Below are 20,015 nucleotides of genomic sequence, written 5' to 3'. Positions count from 1 at the left end.
TGTAAAAGCTTTATGGAGAAAGTATGGACAAAGATAAATTGGATCCAGGCAAGAGATGGCAAGATAAACTGTAGGCCTGTCTGATAGGTGATCGGAGTGAGGATCACCCTACAGATTTGTCTTCTAATGGCCAAGAATTTTTCATCCCCCAAGAGGATATAATAGAAATTATAAAATTGAAGTGGTTATGAAAGTAGGGCTATTATCTGCAAATATTTTAGTTCTGGACCTCTTAGCTATATTTTCAGCACATTTTTCCAAGTAGGGTAGAGTAAACTTTAACGCCTGTAAGACAAATAGGTTAATGCAGCTTTCTTTGATCACATAAGTAGCCTTAGAAATTGGCATTTGAGTTAGTATGTTTGTGTTATGAACTTCTCCCCTGTAGGTGTTATATGATTCCTGTGTCAATTTTTTTAAAAACATTTTCATGTCTTGAATGTTTAAAGAAATTTGTGGATCATAAATTTAAATTAAGCATTAGTTGTGTTCTGACTTCAAATTCTTTAATATTGGGACCATTTACTTATTATCTGGTATCATAATAGTTCAGTGACTACAGTTTCTAGCCTGACATTTTCCCATTTCCCTGTTTACACCTTTGATTATTAAAAGTGCACACACACATATATAGACCATGACCATCTAGAATTTGAGGTATGAGTCATTTTTATTGTTTTGTTTGATATAAGTTCCTTTTTGTTTGTTTTTAATTACATCTTCCCTCAACACTTTATGTTTAAATCTTAATTGTTGATGTATTCTTAGAAATTAAACCTTTAGATCCAGTCTTTCATCTTGTGCTTATGTTTCTTAGCAATAATGGAAAATCTTAGCTTTCTCTCTACATTAAAAATTGATTATGAATATAAACATTTTTGAAAATATTCAAGGAGATTTTCTACTAGTTGAGAGTTCTTTTAAGTTTTTCTTATCTTGTTAAAATTTAATAAAAGAATAGAAAATCTGTACATAGAAGCAGACCTAATACCATTGTGTTCGTTAAAGTACACAATAATCAACAAACAAAAATCTTTTCACAGGAGACTTAATTTCTAGAGAACCAAAGTAATTTAAAGTCCAAAATCAGGGGCAAAAATGAGCACAATGAAACATTATTCAACTTTAATGCAATGTTATTCATATTATTTACTGCAGTCCAAATGACAAATATGATATAAGGTTTATTTTAGGCAGGTCTACTACTGAGTCACATTTGTCCTTACCTTGATGTAAGAAAACTACTCCTTATAGAAAGAATCATTGTTTTCTAACCTCCTGCATTCATTAATTTGTAGTACTTCCTGATTTTAGCTCTTTTTTTAATCGCAAAATTTTTCTTGAGTAGCATAAACTTTAACACACCAAGCTTTTATTTCTAATCATTGCATGTTTTATTATAGTGCATGCTGTATGTAAGTTAGAGCTTTCTTAAATTCTTTTAACCTGGAACTTTCCATGTAGACTAATTTCTAATTTAAATTAATTATCTAAATCTTTTTAGTTGCTGATAGTCCAACTCCTCCACCACCGCCTCCTCCAGATGACATTCCCATGTTTGATGACTCCCCACCTCCGCCGCCGCCACCTCCCGTGGATTATGAAGATGAGGAGGCAGCAGTAGTTCAGTATAATGATCCGTATGCAGATGGGGATCCTGCTTGGGCTCCCAAGAATTATATTGAGAAAGGTAAGGCACAGTCGCTACTGAAGAAAAATGCCCTAATTTTAGAATTATAAAGAACATCTAGTGCAATGTTTCTCAACTTTTTCAATTGCCTTACCAACCAAGATGATGTCTCTAAAACTTACTTCCTATGTTTTGTTGCCCGTTATAAGTGGAGATTCTTTGTTTTTTAAAAATTAAAATTATAGTGTTAGCTTTACTTTCTCAGACTGTATGTTTCCAGCTGGAAATTAACTTGTTGGTTTGTGTTTTATAGATGAAATTTAAAAAATAAGGGCTGGGCTTAGTGGCTCAGCCTGTAATCCCAGCACTTTGGGAGGCCGAGATGGTGGGATTGCCTGAGCCTGCAGATCAAGACCAGCCCGGGCAACTTGGCGAGACCTCGTCTCTACGATAAATAAATTTAAAAAAATTAACCGGGCGTGGTAGCACATGCCTGTAGTTCCGGCTAGTTGGAAACTGAGGCAGAAGAATGGCTGGAGCCTAGCAGGTTGACACTGGGTTGGCCGTGAACGTGCTACTGTACTTTAGCCTGGGCGACAGAGTGAGACTCCAATTCCAAATGAATGAATGAATGAATAAATAAATAAATAAGGCACAAAAAAGGCGCTAAATGACTTCCTGAAGTCATATGTAATTTACTGAAAATTTTAAAAGTTTTATCAGGCTCTCTTAATTAAGACAAACTTTTCATATCTAAATATAAATGATCCCCAATTTACTGTGGTTTAATTTAGGACTTTTCAACTTTAAGGTAGTGTAAAAGTGATTTGCATTTACTGTGCTTCTCTACTTAGGATAGAGCTGTACCTACCATCATAAGCTGTACCTACCATCATAAGTTGAAAATATCATTAACTTAAAAAAGTCGTAAGCCACAAATACCCTTTCAATTTACAGTATTTTCAACTTGTGATGGGTTTATTGGAATATAACTCTATTGTAAGTAGAGGAACATCTGTATTTAAAAATGTGTTGGAGGCAGGGCACCGTGGCTCATTCCTGTAATCCCAGTACTTGGGGAGGCTAAGGTGAAAGGATTGCTTTAGCCCAGGGAGTTCAAGACCAGCTTGGCAACATAGTGTGACCTCTCCTCTAAATATGTGAGGGGGCACTCTAAAAACCCAGAATTTATTTATAAAACATTTATTCTTACATGTTTTAACTTCAGTCACCTTCAAAGTACTTTCTGTTTGATGCAGTACACCTATTGAGATGCTTCTTCCACTGCTCAAAACCATTTTGAACTCATGAATTTTGAACTCATGAATTTTTAGTGCTTTTGCCAATTTTGTTTCACCACATTGGCAATACATTTCCCTTTGAGGACTTTTTTCATCTGGAGAAACAGTGAAATAAAAATAAGTCGCTTAGGGGTAGTGCCATTTTTGTCAAAAACTGCTGACTACACAGCATGGTGTGGGCAGGTGTATTGTCATGGTGGAAGAACAAGTTACCTGTTAGCCACAACTTGGGATGCTTTTTCCGCAAATCATTTTGCAACCTTCTCAAAACTTCCAGATGAAACTTTTGGTTATCTGGAGGAACAAATTCTGAGTGTACTACAAGGGACCTTCCCACCTATTTTTTTCCATCCAATTCTGTGCTGTTTTAAAATCTGTATTTCTATAGAGTTCTGAAAGATGCTTGTGATTTAGTTGATTGCTTTTGGTTGCCTTTGAAATATATTACCTTCTTTTAGTTTTATTGGATTGACTAGCTTTAGCTTCCTGCCCAAAGTTTTGAATATGTGGCAAAAGTAAATTTATTTTGTGAAAAATAGCTTTAAACAGTAAATAACTTACATATTGTTAAGGAAGTCTTGACTATTCTACTATATATTTGTTTATTTGAATTGGGCCTAAAGAAGTCTTGACTATTCTTTCTGTCTATCTGTCTATCTATCTATTTATTGATCTATCGATCTATCCATTTATTTGAGTTGGGCTAAAGGAAGTCTTGACTATTCTACTTCTTTCTATCTGTCTATCTGTCTGTCTGTCTATCTATCTATCTGTCTATCTATCTATCTATTGATCTATCGATCTATCCATTTATTTGAGTTGGGCTTAAGGAAGTCTTGACTGTTCTACTATTAATTATTTAATTAGTTTATTTATTTATTTGAGTTGGACCTAAGGAAGTCTTGACTATTCTACAATCTGTCTAGCTGTTTATTTATTTACTTGTTTGAGTTGGGCTCTCACTATTGCCCAGGCTGGAGTACAATGGCATGATCATGATGATCATGATTAATGGCAGCCTCAGCCTCCTGGGCTCAGGCAGTCCTTCCACCTCAACATCCTGAGTACCTGGACTGTAGGCTCATGCCACCACATCCGGCTAAGTTTTTAAATTTCTTGTAGAGACAAGGTTTCACTATGTTGGGCAACCTAGCCATGAACTTCTGGGCAAAAGCAATTCGGCCTCCCGAAGTGCTGGGATTACAGGCATGAGCCTCCATGCCTAGTGTACTTTATATTTAAATTTCCACATACCCTCAAATAGATATATGTTGTTAATATGAGGATGACAAACTTGAGAAGTCTTGAATTATGTTTTTACCCAAGTTTTCTTATTTGGTAAGCATAGTTACCTTTGATTATAAAAACAGGAGTATTATATAAGTTGACAAATTTGGAATGATATATTGGTCCATACACTTGATAGTAGAGCAAGATTTTAAAATATCTTCACAAATTGGAATAATGATCCTAAACTAGGGCTTAGCACACTTTTTTTGTACAAGACCAGATAGTAAATACTTTAAACTTTGCTGGCAGTACGGTATCTACCACAGCTACTCAACTCTGCTGTTGTAGTGTAAAAGCAGGCATAGACAATATGTGAGTGAGTAGATGTGGCTGTTACAATAAAACCTTATTTACAAAAAAGGAGTGTTGGATTTGTCCATGAGCCATTATGTGCTACCACTAGCCTAAATCAAAAGTTGAGATTTAGTAGGATATTTAAAGCCTTCAGTTGTCACCTTTATAGTCACAAGACAAATGAAACCTGGTTTAATTAATTTCAGTTGAATATATAACAGCTTATGACATGACTACTCCAAAAGCCATATTCTTAGAGTATGTTAACTGAATTTTAGACTAATATGTATACCAATCTGATCATTGTTAGACTAGTAGTATGTCTTATTTTGAGTATCATATTTCAAGTCTTGCAAACAGGAATGCCTTCAGAGAATAATTAGGAGGCTGAAGTATTGGAGGAGGAGAGGTTGGGTAGGAATAGCTTTCTTTTACAAAGGGGGACCTGGAAAATAGAAACACAATGTTTTCTTTCTTTTTTTTTTGAGTCAAAGTCTCACTCAAGTTGCCCAGGCTGGAGTGCAGTGGCATGCTTACAGACACTGCAGCCTTGACTTACTGGGCTCAGGTGATCCTTACACCTCAGCCTTCCAAGTAGGGGACTACAGGCATGCTCTACCGCACCCAGCTAATTTCTTGATTTATTGTAGAGATGAGGTCTTGCCAAGTTGCCCACGCTAGTTTTGAATCCCTGAACCCAGGCAATCCTCTCACCTCAGCCTCCCAAAGTGCTGGGATTATAGGCATGAGCCATAGCGCCCAGCCCAATCTGGTACTTTTGTCAATCACCGTCGGTATAAAAGACATCTGCACCACTCAAAATCTAACCAAATGTGACTCTGGATACAAAGAAATTAATGTTACCAAAGCTAAACAATAATATTAATAATTGATAATACTAGTTAATTGGTTTTTATTATAACACTATTGTCTTTATTAATGGCTTATCTCTAGCAATCAGCTGATCCTCTTGGGTGGTTACTTAGCCAAAAATAATTCTAGGATTATTATTTAATATTATTCTATATGTTTTTGAAACTTGATATGCCATTGAGCACATCAAGGTATTATAGGATTAAAGTGGAGGTAAATGGACTTGTTGAGTCTACTTCACAATGTTTTGTGTAGGGGGAAAAGACAGCCCATCTTAACTTAGCAAGAGATGGCTATGAATCACTACTTCACATCTCTCCTTTATTATGATTAGTCTCTAATTGAGAATAATTATGGGGAGAGGCCATCTTTCTTAGGGGAAAAATGAATCCTAGAATATCTTAAATATCTTAGACACTCCCTGTTTTAAGAAAAGAGACTACCTAGAATATAAATACAATTAAAAACACCTCTATCACATGCCATTTCACATATGCTAGAAAATTATATGTAATTTCAGAATTACTATGCTATAAAGGTAGAGTGAAGGAAATAATTAAGTCCATAAACCAGTTCTTTTTAGATTTCCTTCCTTTTCACAAGACTTTTTTGCAAATGAAGCGAATATGGGTTGAGCATCCCTAATCTGAAATTTGGAATGCTCCAAAAATCTAAAACTTTTTGATTGCAGACATGATGCCACAAGTGGAAAATTCCACACCTGACCTCATGTGATGGATCACAGTCAAAATGTAGGCACACGACACCCAGCTTATTTGACTTGGGTCTCATCCCCAAGATATCTCATTATGTATATGTAAATATTTCAAAATCCAAAATCCAAAAACTTTTCTGATCCCTAGCAACAGGGATACTCACCCTGTAACTTGAACTCAAAAGAAGTACAGATACCATAGGATTGCAGTTCTCAAAGTATTCATAGGTCTTTACCCACCTATTTATACTTTTAAAAAACATCTTATTTACTTTTAAAGTAAATAAACTTTTAAACAAATCTGGGAATAGTCCCATAGGTTAGCACAGATCCTTGCATGAGTAGGATGTGATTTACCTTTCAGTAACTATATTTTCAGATCAGATAGCATGGATTGTTACCAGATTTACTGAATGGCTATGCAGCTTTGCCCAATGGTTGTTTTGAAAAATGGTGCATTGATATGGTAGGCACTTAGTAAATATTTGAATGAGTTGAAACATCTAATAAATCTTAAGATTCAGAGTTCTCGCTTAGATTGCTAGAACACTTGCTGACTTTTTTAGTCTAATCATATTGTCAATTTGGCCCCGAGATCAAGCCAGTGTTTGAAGCACATGGTAGGCACTGACTTACCTATACGAACAGATAAAAGAATTAAGAATCTTCACAAAGAGTTGGTTTTGTTATGGTATAGATTTAATCTGCAGTAAGTTTTAAAATTCAGTTAAATGTTGGATATAGTGTACTCATGTGATATTTTAACTGTTTTCTCCACAGTTGTTGCAATATACGATTATACAAAAGACAAGGATGATGAGCTGTCATTTATGGAGGGTGCAATCATTTATGTTATAAAGAAGAATGATGATGGCTGGTATGAAGGAGTCTGCAATCGAGTGACTGGTCTGTTCCCTGGGAACTATGTTGAATCAATCATGCACTATACTGATTAAGTTTTTCCTTTGCTTTTAAAGTAGGTTCTTATTATTACTCAGTCATACTGTGGGACTATTATGGTTAACAGAATTGTCTTAATATGTTTTAAAATGTGCCCATATTTTCAGGACATGCTGTTTTATTGATATAATTGAATGTCTACCTATAAGCATAAATCTTTGAGGCAGTTTATCTATTGCTAAACAGCAATTTATAGAGGCTGTCCATAACTGATTATGCTTATATACTTAACTTACACATTTTTAACTTTATGACCAGCCTAAATATTCTGGGGAAGTGGGGTATAATATTTAACGAATCATGATTCAGATTGTACCATTACATGTTTCAGTGCAGCATGGTTACTAACGCTATGTCAGACTAATATTAAAATCAGAAAACTTAAGTGCTGGTGCTGGTCATACTTTTTGTTTAGATTCTCTCATTTTTTTTAAAAAAAATACTGTTTGTTTAAAGCATGCATAAAAATTTATGTATTGAAATATACTTAAAAATTCCAAGATGCTTCCAATTTGTGTAGTATTCGCCTGGAGGACTCATACTTTAGGTCTCTTAAAATGAATCGAGTCTCCAAGTTCTCTTTGTGAAACAAAAGAAGCAAAAAGATGATTATCTGTAATGTTGTAATTTGTACCTAAGTTTTTTAATGAGTGAAATTTGCATTATAAATTTTTTCCATTCATAAATACATAAGTGAACCAAAGGTTTTTGTCCTTTCCTTCACTGGTTTGCTTTTAAAAATAAAGAAAAGATAATGATTTATTGCAGAATTATGGTTCTATTTTCTCAATATATTAACTTGAAAAAAAAAATTTAGCCTTATCTCAAGCTGTTCCAGCAGTCATGTGACGAATTATTGCAGATTCCAAATCTGAGCTGGTTATTTACGAGTTAACCTCCTGAATTCCTTTTTTAAAGTAACTTTTGAAGCTAAGAAAATGTATCAAAGTGTGCATATTCATTCTGTACGCAAAATTCTTAAGGACTGCCATATCCGTCAGTTTTACAGTGGACTGTTGTACACTGGTTCAATAAAAGGAAATTATAAGTATCTTTTACATATTGTAAAAGTGGATGCAGTTGATTTGTGAATAGGTGTTATTTAATCCACTACTTGGCAGTAGCAACATTAAAATTTTAAAATAAAAAATTGGGAAAGAAGGTAGGGTCATGTATTAAATCAGTGAACAGAGATATATCTAACCAACAGATTTGTATTGTCTTTTGACATAATTGAAATGCAACACATGCACTTTGTGTGTCTCCTCTTATTTTAAGGGAGGGTTAGATGGATGTTTTCTCTTCTTGTGTATAATTCTACATTGCTTAGGATATTAAAGTAGAAGACTCAAGTGCAGGTTTCTGTGTATTGATGATTTGTTTGGATTTCAAATTAGTTATGTACTGGACATTACAGACTTATAAAAGCATAGTGAATGGTAAGATTAGTACAAAACATTTATTTCTGAAAATTAAAGACCATTATTGCTACCAAATCAATGTGACTGTTCATATGCATTTTGCCTTTGTTAATTTTAAACAAAGTATCATAAGTGATCAGCTCACTACCTTCTACTTTTTATTTTTCAAGTGGATTGTTCTCTTAATTTGTATATATCCTGTTGTCTAAATTTTATGTACAGCCTTTTATAATAAACCATTCTCCTATATGAAATTTTGGATGCTGTTAAAATATAACTAACGTGGATTTAAATGTAGACTTCACAATTTTATGGCCTTTACCCCTATAGTGAAACAAGACAAACCATTTAAATTTTAACATTGATCATTTATTTGTATAATGGCTTTACATGTGGATATTAACAGTGTAAACGATACCACATATAACCATCAAGATACCTCGATTAGAATTTATAGGACTAGAATGACAGATTCAGATCGTTGAATTACATTTAAAAAGTTTTCTGAAAAAAACTTTTTCATTAAAAAAATTGCCCGTCCATAAGGTTCATACTATTTTTTAAAATGATTTTTGGTTATCTGCACATGAAGCAAACAAAGTATATTCCACAAAATTATTTAGGCACAGTCTGGTACAATAGCTGCCAGAAAGAACAGGAAGAATTGTCATTTATCTCTTGTGAGTACAATTTCTGAAAGCTGAATGAGGGCATCTCTTTCTGGGGATGCTCGAAGTTTACTGATCTCTCTTATTGCTTCCTGGCAGTAGCGCTGGGCGAGGTAGGTTGTTTGTTGTACACCATCACTCTACAAGACACAGAACAGATGCCTGTCACTTACTGAATCACCTCTTAAATTGCTGCTGTAAAGGATAACATACTTTTGAGATCAGATGAGCTAAGGGTGAATCATCTAGTTAAACAGTCAAACTACGTTTCTAATATTCTCATTCCAACTCACTCATAGTGCTAGCTTCCTTTGCCTACTTTTAGGCCCTTTTCTCATGTTAAAGCAAACTTTTATTGTACTAGTATGCAAAGCAACTAATTTATGTATATTAAGTAGCCATCTGTTTTCCCCTATTTTTTCTTACAGATTATAGTTTAAAAAAAAATTCTAGAAATATAAAATTACTTCATACAAATTTTTAAAATGAAAAAACCTAAAAGTAAAACTTAAAGAACCACAGATAAAATAAAACCAAAGTACAGAAGGGCTTATATTGAAAATCAACAGTTCCTTTCTCCCAAAGACTAGCTTTAGCAGTTATTTCTTGATTTTAGTTATAATCTGTTACCTTTTTTGTTAGGATGAGGATTACTTAGCCCACCCATAGTGTGCCACTAAATTTGATCACTATAGTGCTAGCTTTAGTTATTCTGTTGATTACCTTTGTTATCATGTAGTATCAACTTCTGATTTTATCTTGACGAAAATACCAGTCCTCCTACCTTTTCCTCTAACTAGACCATTTCATTATAGTTGTTTACATTGTAGATGTAACCATGTTTTTAATACTAGTTCTTTCTAAAAGCTGTATACTAACACAATATTTATCATTTCTGCGATATGAAAATATTTGCTGTGAAATCAAGTCATAGACTATAATTTTATTTCCTTCTCCATGGCTCATGATCCCTCTGTCATTTAGGTAGAATATTTCTAACCTCATGGTTGAAAGGTCTCTGATTTTCTTTTCTTTTTTTTTTGAGTTGGAGTCTCACTCTGTTGCCCCGACTGGAGTGCAGTGGCCGCTCCCGGCCACCGCAGCCTCGACCTGCTGGGCTCCAGTGATCCTTCCGCCTCAGCTTTCCAAGTAGCTGGAATTACAGGCGCGCGCTACCACACCCGGCTGATTTTTTGATTTATTGTAAAGATGAGGTCTCGCTGCCCAGGCGGGTCTCAAACCCGCGGGCTCCGGCAATCCACTCACCTCAGCCTCCCAAAGGCGCGGGATTACAGGCTTAGCCACCGAGCTCGGCTTGGCCTCTGATTTTCTATACTTACCAACTGCTCAAAGCATGACACATTTTATGGTTTGCTGCCATTTTGTCAGAAGCCCACCTTATCGTTCTTGGTGTTTCCACACATTTAGCTGAAGTACATCTGCAAATAACGTACCCCGAAAGTGTGTATGGGAAGTCAACTTTTTTGTTCTTATGTGTGATGACTTTTCTTTTGCATTCAGATTTAATGGATGGTATAACTAAGTATAGAATTGTAGGTTTAAAATGTGTACTCATTATTTAGAAGGCCTTGACCGGCTGCCTTTTAGCCCTAGTGTTTTTGCTGTACACCGAGCCAGTTTTGATACTTTTTCCTTGTGCAGGTGACCACTTTTTTGTATTCTCTTCCTGAAACATTTGTTACATGATTGTACTGTTCCTCTTAACTTTTCTTTTTTTCCACCTTTCCCTTTACACTTTGGAAGATATCCTCAATTTCATATCGCAACTCTTCTTTGGAGTTAGTTTTTCACAGTCATTTTCAATTTCTTAGATCTTGCTCTTACTCATTAAAAAAAAATCCTGTTCTTGTTTTATGAATCTTGTTTTGGAACCTCCTATTTATATTTTTCCTGAATCTCTGTTTCTGTCATCCTGGTCTCTTTTGTTTAGCAAGCTTTAAGCATCTCTTTAGGAATCCTGAGTTGTCCATTCACATTTAATGAGGGAATAGGGGTGAGAAGCTCTGTGGGTGAACAGGGAGCTAGAATTTAGAGGCCTCTGGATAACTTGTTTAGACAACATTCCTGTGGAGTTTTTTCTAAGTCCATTTCTTGCTTGGATTGCTGAAACTTGGCTATTTTTCATAAGAGCTACTATTAATTTCCCTCTTTTCAGTCCCACTTCTTACTCAGTTAATACCTTCAGTTAATACTCATTTTTTCTGAAGCCAGACCCTTTCCCAGGGATATTAACTTCTTTATCACCTACAGCTCCTTCCCACAGTCTTTATAGTAATGCCAGACCATCCTCAAAAACGTGAATTATGATGCTTAACAGGTCAGTTAAGAGAGAAATATATCCTCTTGAGGGGAGATGGGGGTTGCTTTTTAAAATTTGTAAAAATGCAAAAGGTAATTATTTGGAATTCCTTCAAGTGTTGCACTAAGTATAGGGCTCAGACCACATGTGCTTACTAAACAATTGTTTGTTCACTCCATCTCATTTACTTCATCTGCTGGCTTCAACTTATTTTGACCTTGGAAATAGCTCATTCTCAAAAGGTAGTCACCAAAACTGAAAATGGGTAAAAAAGATCTGGCTTCTACAGTGGATATGTTGCAGTATATCTGAAACAAGCTACTAGCCCTTGAACACGGTTAAATGGTTATCCCTTTAGAAGAAAAACATTCATACAAATGTATAGTTTGCCTATGTTGGTTTAAATTTGTTTTTAGTGATAATTTCTTTAGTTATACCTTTACCACAGTTATATAGGACAGTCTACGAAAGACTAATAATGAATAGACTGCTGTAACAGCCTCGTTGCAGCAAGGCTGAGGGCGTGGAATAGTCTGAGTGACTGACAGTGATAGGGAAGACTGGCTCCAAACCTGGGTCTCAACCCTGCTGCTCAGTAGAATCATTAGGTAACTTCTAAAAAATATTAAGGTCTAACTTTTACTTAAGATTAAGTAAACTAAAATCTTTGGGAAATAGTCTAGAAAAAAAGGAAAATTAAAAATAAACAAATGATCTTTTTCCCTTAATTTTTATCAAACCTTAATCTCGTATCTAAAATTTAATTTTTAGTGAATGTTACATTATTTGTTTGGTTAAAGGACTTTGCTACACGGTACCTGTTGCTGCCTTTTTCTTTTCTTTTTTTTTTTTGAGTTGGAGTCTCACTCGGTTGCCCAGACTAGAGTGCAGTGGCCGCTTCCGGCCACCGCAGCCTCGACCTGCTGGGCTCCGGTGACCCTTCTGCCTCAGCCTTCCAAGTAGCTGGAATTACAGGCATACGCTACCACGCCCAGCTGATTTTTTGATTTATTTTAGAGATGAGGTCTCGCTGCCCAGACAGGTCTCGAACCCGTGGGCTCAGACAGTCCACTCACCTCAGCCTCCCAAAGGTGCGGGATTACAGGCTGAGCCACCGAGCCCAGCTGCCTTTTTCTTTAAAAAATAATCTTACCTGTAGTACATACTGTCGAGCTCTGTCCACATCTCCGGGCAAATTGAACCGCCTCATTATCATGGCATTCATTTCTGGGAACTAACCATAAGGAAACAAAATCTATTTATTGTTCTTAGTTTGCACTATAGGAAATAAGAAACAACAAAAAGACAATTTAAATGTCTAAATGGCGTGGAGCAATAAACTAGCAACTGAAGAGGCGAGAGAGTGACATCCATTGTCTCTATGCCTAGGCATTGTGGTCGTGCACAGAAGCAGCCATTGGTCTTTGTTCTGACGTTCTATCCTTGAACCAGTACTCAGTAAGAGAGGCAGGAGAAACAAAGCTACATCTTGAAAATAATGTAGTCCTTAAATTTCACCTTGCATCAGGATCACCAGTACTGCCTATAGGGCCTGTCTCCCCCTGAAGTTCCCAGTTCAGTAGGGGTGGGGCCTGAGCATGTATTTCTAACAAATTCCTGGGTCTCTGGTCTCTGTTGACATTTTGAGAACCATTGGCCTAGGGTGATGGTGGGAGTTAGGCATTCTATTTTAAGTACTCAGCTGAGTGCCGTTTGAAAGCTATTGAGGTTTCTGAGTAGAGGATATTATTATGAGCAGAATGCTCTGCCTTAAGAGCACCTAGTGGATTTGCGCAGCGGTGTGTAACATTGACTGCATACTGGGATCAATTTAAATATAGTTGCCTGGGTCCTATTCCCAAAGATTTTGGTTATACTGGCTTGGCCTGGGCATCAGGATTTTCAAAACTCCCCAGGTATGTTTAATGTGCAGCCAGGGTTGAGAACCACTGAATTTGAGAGGTAGAGATATACCAATCAGGTTGCTATAGTAAGTTATAAAGACCAGAAGTAAGCTGATGGCAATATGAGGGTAGGGTGGAAAAAAGATACAAAAGGCACTCTCTTCTACAATGCTAAACAACTGCTTAGGAGAATTGCCACAATTAACAGAATAAGGAAGTCAGGACACCAAATCGCTTTACTTCCTAGATTCAAGCTTTAATCCAGGTGCTGCCACCAGCTGCCACATCTGAGTTGTTCCTTAGCCTCTTGGGTCCTTGCTTCCTCTCATCTGTCTCTTGATCTGAAATCCTTGAATTCTAATAATCTGTGATTCCATGGAATAAGAAGTGAGGTGTGTTTGGTCTTGACACATCAGTGCTTACAGCAGTTGTCATTTGTTTCCCTGGCAGTGAACCTGAAGGATGAAGTAAATTGCTGTCCTATAATCATCACCATGGTATTAGTATTCCCAGATGAAAAAATAGGGCAGGCATAGAAAAACTGTAACCAAATGAGGAAGAATGTGTCAGAGAACTCTAAACATGTAGAGGCTGCTAACATGCTTATGGAATTCAAAGAGCCAGTAACTGGTTAGTTTTTAAATGAAAACCAGTGATTTGTTTTATGTCCTTTAAGTGTAAAATAATTTAAACTTTACAAGAAAGAAACCAGGAAAGCCCCAAGCAATTTTAGTAGCAAAAGGCCAAATCAAGTAGGCATTTATTTTAGATTTTTGATATCACATTCCAAAACTGGATATAGAGAAGGCTGTATCTTCAAAATTGATGTGGTCCTCTCCTGGGCATCTGGTAAAGTTACCTTTTGTGTGTGTGTTTGTCAGAGTCTTACTCTGTCTGTCACCCAGACTGGAGTGCAGTGGCACGCTCTTGGCCACCACAGCCTCAGCCTGCTGGTCTCAGGCGATCCTTCCACCTTGCACCACCACACCCTGCTAATTTTTTGATCTATTGTAGAGACAAGCAAGGTCTTATCAAGTTGCCTCGGCTCGAACCCCTGGCTCTCATAATCCTTTCACCTCTGCCTTCCAAAGTGCTGGGATTACAGGCATGAACCACCACGCCTGGCAAAATTACCTTGTTTAGAGTATATAAGCTTTTTCTGAAATAACTAACAAGTATGGTAAAATATGCTGATTGGGTGGTTTCTCTGATGCTTTTTACTATGAAAAGCATTGAGAAAGCAGAATTTTAAAAAATGTATTTGCATTGAGTGTGACTACATCCTTAGTTCTAAACGTGTAATGTGTGCAGTTTTAATATGCAAACATCAAACTCTTCCCCTGGCACTCCCCCATCCCTTTAATTTGTAAGTGGAGAAAAGATGGGAAGCATAACAGGAAGAATGATCACTGCCTGCAGCTTTAGTGAGAGATGAGAAAATTTTGTTTGCTCAGGCTGTTTTTAAGAGTAGGAAAGCCACCTGTGGATGAATCATGTTCTAATTCTGTGGAATCCATCCATAAACTACCAAGGGTATCAGTCAACTGGAGTGTGCTTACCCAAACAAAACTTGGGTAAATCTCAGGCACCGACTAGTCACCACAATAGCATAAGGCCTGTACAGCTGGTGCAGGGGCTGGTGATGGAAGTTGGAAATACAGCAACAGCCTGACATTTGGGTCTAGTGACTTATCAAATAAGGAAGAGAATCAGAAGAAAGATTTTTTTTAAAAAAAAGATATTTGAAAAGCAATGTAGCCTCACCAAAGAAAGGAGAACATTTCATTTTGTTTCTGAAGATCTAAAAATCTAATCAACGTGAGGTTTTTGTTCTTAATGAAAATATATCACACATATACGTTGAAGGACCTCTCCAAAAATCCCAAAACATTTCTTAAACCTCTGTATCAACTGTTACCAGGAAACCCCTTCAGAGAGATGTTAAAAACAGTAGAATTCCAAAGAGGAAGGAGTTTCTGAGTCCAGCAAATTCTAGTTTCAAGACAACAAATTATACAAAATTAAAAAGAAAAGGTGGTTTCCTGAGATTGCTTGTCCTGGTCCAATGTGCACAAATGAAAACGTTCAAAGACTAATTAGCAAACAAAATTCACCTACCTATGGAAAAAGTTTACAAGTGTCTTAGAAGGAAGGACTCCATTAAATAGGTATGTTAATCATAGAAATAAGTTGACACAGACTGCTCTTTGGGTGTCATCAGTTAGTTACCAGTTACCTGCTCTGAGAAGACCTGTTGGGTATCATACAAGTTTACCAGGTGCTAACTTTTATTAACATTGCCAGTGGCAGTAACAACACATACTGTAGTAAAATGAATGCTGCTCCTAGAATACTTGTTCAGTTGCCTGCTGTGCCATTTACGAAATATTTAATTTTGGCAAGGTTTGAACATCAGTTTCTTATTTGTAGAACAGACACCATAGTATCTACCACAAAAAGGAGTTGTGAGATTTGCGATAATACATGAAATAATCCTTTTGTAAACTAAAAACACATTTTCATTAAATGGATATACTGCACATTCTCATGTTATTCTTAGAACTTGTTTTTCCCAAAATTAATGTTAGTCTCATAAATCTTTTGACAGATTTCTTCCTTAGAATCCCCTTTTTGACAGTGGTCCATGGTAGAGTCTAAACTTGCTGTTGTATTAGAAAATAACTTGGAAATACATATTTGGCTAACTTCTGGCCCATGTGCCACAAGACAGAAAAATCAGTCTACTTTTGAAATGAGTCCTGTCCAGAGTTACTTCCTGCTTGGACTCATTCTGTGTTCCCTTTTCTGCAGTGTGCCTTTTAAACTCCTTTTCCTGCTGCTTTATGGGCAGATGAGAAAAGTGCCTGTCTGGTGAGGATGAGTCTGTGCCTCATGACTGGGATTTCCCCGTGAAGCACACAAAAAACTGTGGTTTGGGGCACTGGAACCTTTTTTTGTTCCTTTTTCCCCAGTCTAGCATTTTTCAATCTCTTACAGGTTAGTATCACTGACAGATAATCAATATATAGGAGAGGTCCATACACTCTACCCTGCTTGGCTCCATTATATGTGAAGGCAGAATTAGACATTGCTTCTTTGTGTAGAGGAAAGTAAATTCATTTTATCTGAAATATATCAGAAGGGGCCAGCCTATTCTCACCCAGTCACTTATGGTTAAAGTAGGAAGCAACTGTTAACTTAGTAAGTCATAGGGCTCATGACAAGTATTTATAAAGATTTCTAAAAGTATAGCAATTAAAACTCTTGAGTACATTGTAAGCTTCTTCAGGGAAAGGCTTTTTCCTTAGTTTTCCTAATAATCTCAGAGTCCAGCTAAATGGATCTTGACCAAGCTAGCTGATTTCAGCACACACAGTCCGTCTTACTATTCTTTACTCATGTTTACTAATGAGCACCTGAGGAGTAGATTTATGTTTGCAGTTGTATGATTAATTTTTCTAATCTCTGGCATAATTTTACATTCACATGGCTCATACATAACTTTGTTTTTTGTGGATTTATGGTAAAACAGAACATGTTCCTCACACATGCCTTAGCGTATGGGATGGGGGTCTTAAAAATTTTTGTCAGAACTTGGCACACCGATTAATAAGCTCCCCGAGTTCTGGGCTGGCAGGTGGATGTCACTGAGAGAAAGGACTGATTTATAGCATAACTTTTACTTCTTGGCCTCAAAAGTTTGAGAGGATGGAGCCTGGTAATTGTGAGGAGAGATGTTCCTACAAAATGCCCTTATTCCTCAGTTGACTGCAGTCCATTAGCATGTTGCTCAAGGTAACCTGGCCCAGCCACCCAAGACAGCAGTCTTCTCTGGGAAGAATCACCCTAGCAATGGCTCTGCCAGAGAATAGATGAAAGATGACCCCCCCCATCTTGAATCAGAGATCAAAAGCAAGGTCACTAGTTTCTGTATCAAAATGGATTCACTGAGTTCTATGGAGGACATGATTTACCTTTGTACATTTTTAGAAAGAATCGAGGGTTAATTTCTGAAAGACAAAAAGTTACTGAAATTTTAGATCAAAGGGCTAGTTTGTCATTTCTTGGCAATGGTGATGGACATCTTACTGCTTTGCTAAATAATGAATTAAATACCACTAAGATGAAAATCTATGAAAAAGATGCTAATCTCTCACTATTTCAAATAACATTTGGTACAGCCAAAAGCAATATGGCCAGGGTCCACAGCGGGTTGTAAAATGTCTGCCTTGTCAGTCACTACAGCGTCTTTGAAGCTTCCTAAGCCTTTAAGCCTTTCATCCATATTAAGGAGAATCTGAAGGCAGCTTTACTTACTTCCTTACTTGATAGTACCTCGATCTGGAGGAAGAAGGAACTATGTGGTTCTAGTGCATTCCACTGACTTCTTGACATTCTGAGGCAATGGCCGAGGCTCTGAGACCCGTCTCAGAGCAGCAAACAGTCCCTTTAAGCTTCAAGAGCTGGAGAATCTCTCAGAGTTTCTTAAGCTTGGAGGCCCTTGATGCTTCCTGTGCCTTTTTAAGGGGCTCTGAGGAACACCAAGGTCCAGTCCTATAATCAAGATGTGGAAACCATTCACCTTGCCAGTGCCCTAAATACATGGAAATGATCTTTCTACCTTAAGTGGCGCTTCACAGTACACAATGAGAATATGATCTCAGTTAATCCTCACAACAGTCCTGAGAGGAAGATCATAATTTTCTCAACTGTAATCTCAACAGATCAGCAAAATGACTGCCCTAAGTCTTAGTCATAGAGCCAGGATCAAATGTAGATCAGTGGTCTCTTATCCGCCATCTATTGCTTTATTTCAGCCTTCCCATCCGCTGAGCCTAGACACATTGGTTCTATAGGGGTACCCAGTAATGAGTTTGTAAAACCTACCTGCTGACAAGCAAATAAGACGGGGCCAGTGGCTAACCCAAGCTTCAGATCAGCTGATGTTGGTTTGCCCATCTGGTCAGAACACGAGGTGAAGTCTAAGACATCATCTATTAGCTGGCAAAAGGAAAAAAGGAATGTAAAAAGCACCACCATGCCAACATCACTGCCACTGTTCTCACTTTATTTTGAGGATTTTACATGGGGGGGAGAATGTTCATGTATCAACCCACTACCATTCTTATAAATAAAAAGCATACCAACCTGAAAAGCTATTCCTACATTTTTCCCGTACTGATAGGCAATCTCATGCACCACTGGATCCGGGCATCCTAGAACAGAAACCTGAAACAAAAAGAATTCTGAGATAAGCTGCTGCCAGGCAGAAACAAGAAGTCAGACATGTATTCCTTTATTTTTTGAAACAGGTCTCCCTCTGCTACCCAGGCTGGCGTGCAGTGGTGTGGTCATAGTTCATTGCAGTCTGAACTCCTGGTCTCTAGTGATCCTCCCACCTCAGCCTCCCAAAGTGCTGGGATTGCAAGTGTGAGCTACCATGCCTGTCCTATTCCTTTAAATAAGAGGTAGCAGGGCTGGATTATGCATCAGGAGATAGGACATCAGGAGACCAAGCATGCGCAAAATAATGTTTTCAGTGAAGGAATTTAAGCTTCAGACTATTTAGCTAATTTCTAGGAAGACTTCCTCCATTCCCCTTTCAGGCGGATAAGCAATCTTTCTCACTGCTTAAGAAAAACTGAACTACAACTAGACTAGTGCTGGTAATATGCGCTAAGCAAACCTTTTTGACATGCAAGAGAAACAGACCTTACCAGTACCCAGCAATCCAGTCCCATTGTTGTTGGCTTTAATAACTCACTGGTTTATCCCTCATTCTAGGGCTAGGTATCTAACATGTATCAAATTATACACACGACACTGCTATGTATTCCCCCATCTGTAGTCAGTCCTTTTAATAATCTTCAGTGATTCCGCTTATTTATGAATGCAGTTATTTCTTGATATGTCTATAACAGCCTCAAGCCTCATGCTTCAGACACAGCATTCTTTTATTATCAGAAGGATCTTCACTGCTCGTGTTTCTGTATATCACTCACAAGAAGTAATGTGACTGTATAAGCTACTCCCCCCTTTTTAGTGGGGGAAAAGTAGGACTTCTACAAACCTTTTTTTAAACTCCAAAAAAACTAGCTGGCACTGGCCACCAAGTGCAGTTCCCACTGCTCTGCTAAGCATGCTAAGCAGGTCCAACCACTTTGAGAAACCAAAGCTTGGGTAAAAACCAAAAGGGGGAAGGGGAGAGACATGTTTTGCTCGACCAGAGAGGAAATGGCCATGATGACTCTCAACAAGAAAGCCAGATGGAGCTGTGCAGTCTCCTTTCTGTAGGGGACACTGATGATAAAGAGCTCTGCCTCTGGCCTTCAGTCCCTACTGCCTCTGTGGTTCTCTGGTCGGACCAAACTTTGCTCTGGCATCATTATGGTGCCACGGTGCAGGCTGTGCCTAAGACTAGCAGGGCTGGATCTATGCCCCTTACAATTACCATGTGACTGTGGCATGTTATTTTATCTTTCTGTGCTTCCGTTTCATTTGTACAACGGAGAAATCAAAAGCACTTACCTCATAGGATTGCTGTGAGCAATAAATGTGATGCTACATTTAAGCCCTCAGTAAAGTGCCTGGCATCATCTGTTAGAACTCAATATATGTTTGCTATTACTTTTTTTTTTT

The 20,015-nt window shown here is 37.4% G+C and overlaps 2 protein-coding genes across 3 annotated transcripts in view; one reads left to right on the top strand and one right to left on the bottom strand.

Annotated features, from left to right (window-relative positions):
• Positions 1 to 8,559, top strand: part of ABI1 (abl interactor 1) — a 77,465-nt gene extending 68,906 nt beyond the window's left edge. For both annotated transcript variants that reach the window (XM_008070529.2, XM_021718799.1), the window contains 2 exons: positions 1,505 to 1,690; positions 6,884 to 8,559. In XM_008070529.2, coding sequence (XP_008068720.2) covers positions 1,505 to 1,690; positions 6,884 to 7,059 — 362 coding nt within the window. In that variant the 3' untranslated portion in view covers positions 7,060 to 8,559. The remainder of the gene's footprint in view (positions 1 to 1,504; positions 1,691 to 6,883) is intronic.
• Positions 8,560 to 8,831: 272 nt separating this feature from the next.
• Positions 8,832 to 18,605, bottom strand: LOC103273076 (decaprenyl-diphosphate synthase subunit 1; the record flags this gene model as incomplete). The annotated part of the gene is made up of 4 exons (XM_008070531.1): positions 8,832 to 9,292; positions 12,626 to 12,706; positions 18,264 to 18,377; positions 18,525 to 18,605. Coding segments are annotated over 4 exons (417 nt in total), but the record flags the coding sequence as incomplete, so codon positions are not given.
• Positions 18,606 to 20,015: the final 1,410 nt, after the last annotated feature.

This window comes from Carlito syrichta, unplaced genomic scaffold (assembly GCF_000164805.1).
Source record: "Carlito syrichta isolate Samal-C Ts95f unplaced genomic scaffold, Tarsius_syrichta-2.0.1 Scaffold313477, whole genome shotgun sequence".
NCBI lineage: Eukaryota > Metazoa > Chordata > Mammalia > Primates > Tarsiidae > Carlito > Carlito syrichta.
The sequence above is the reverse complement of the archived record's forward strand: the minus strand, read 5'-3'. Positions and strand labels throughout refer to the sequence as shown.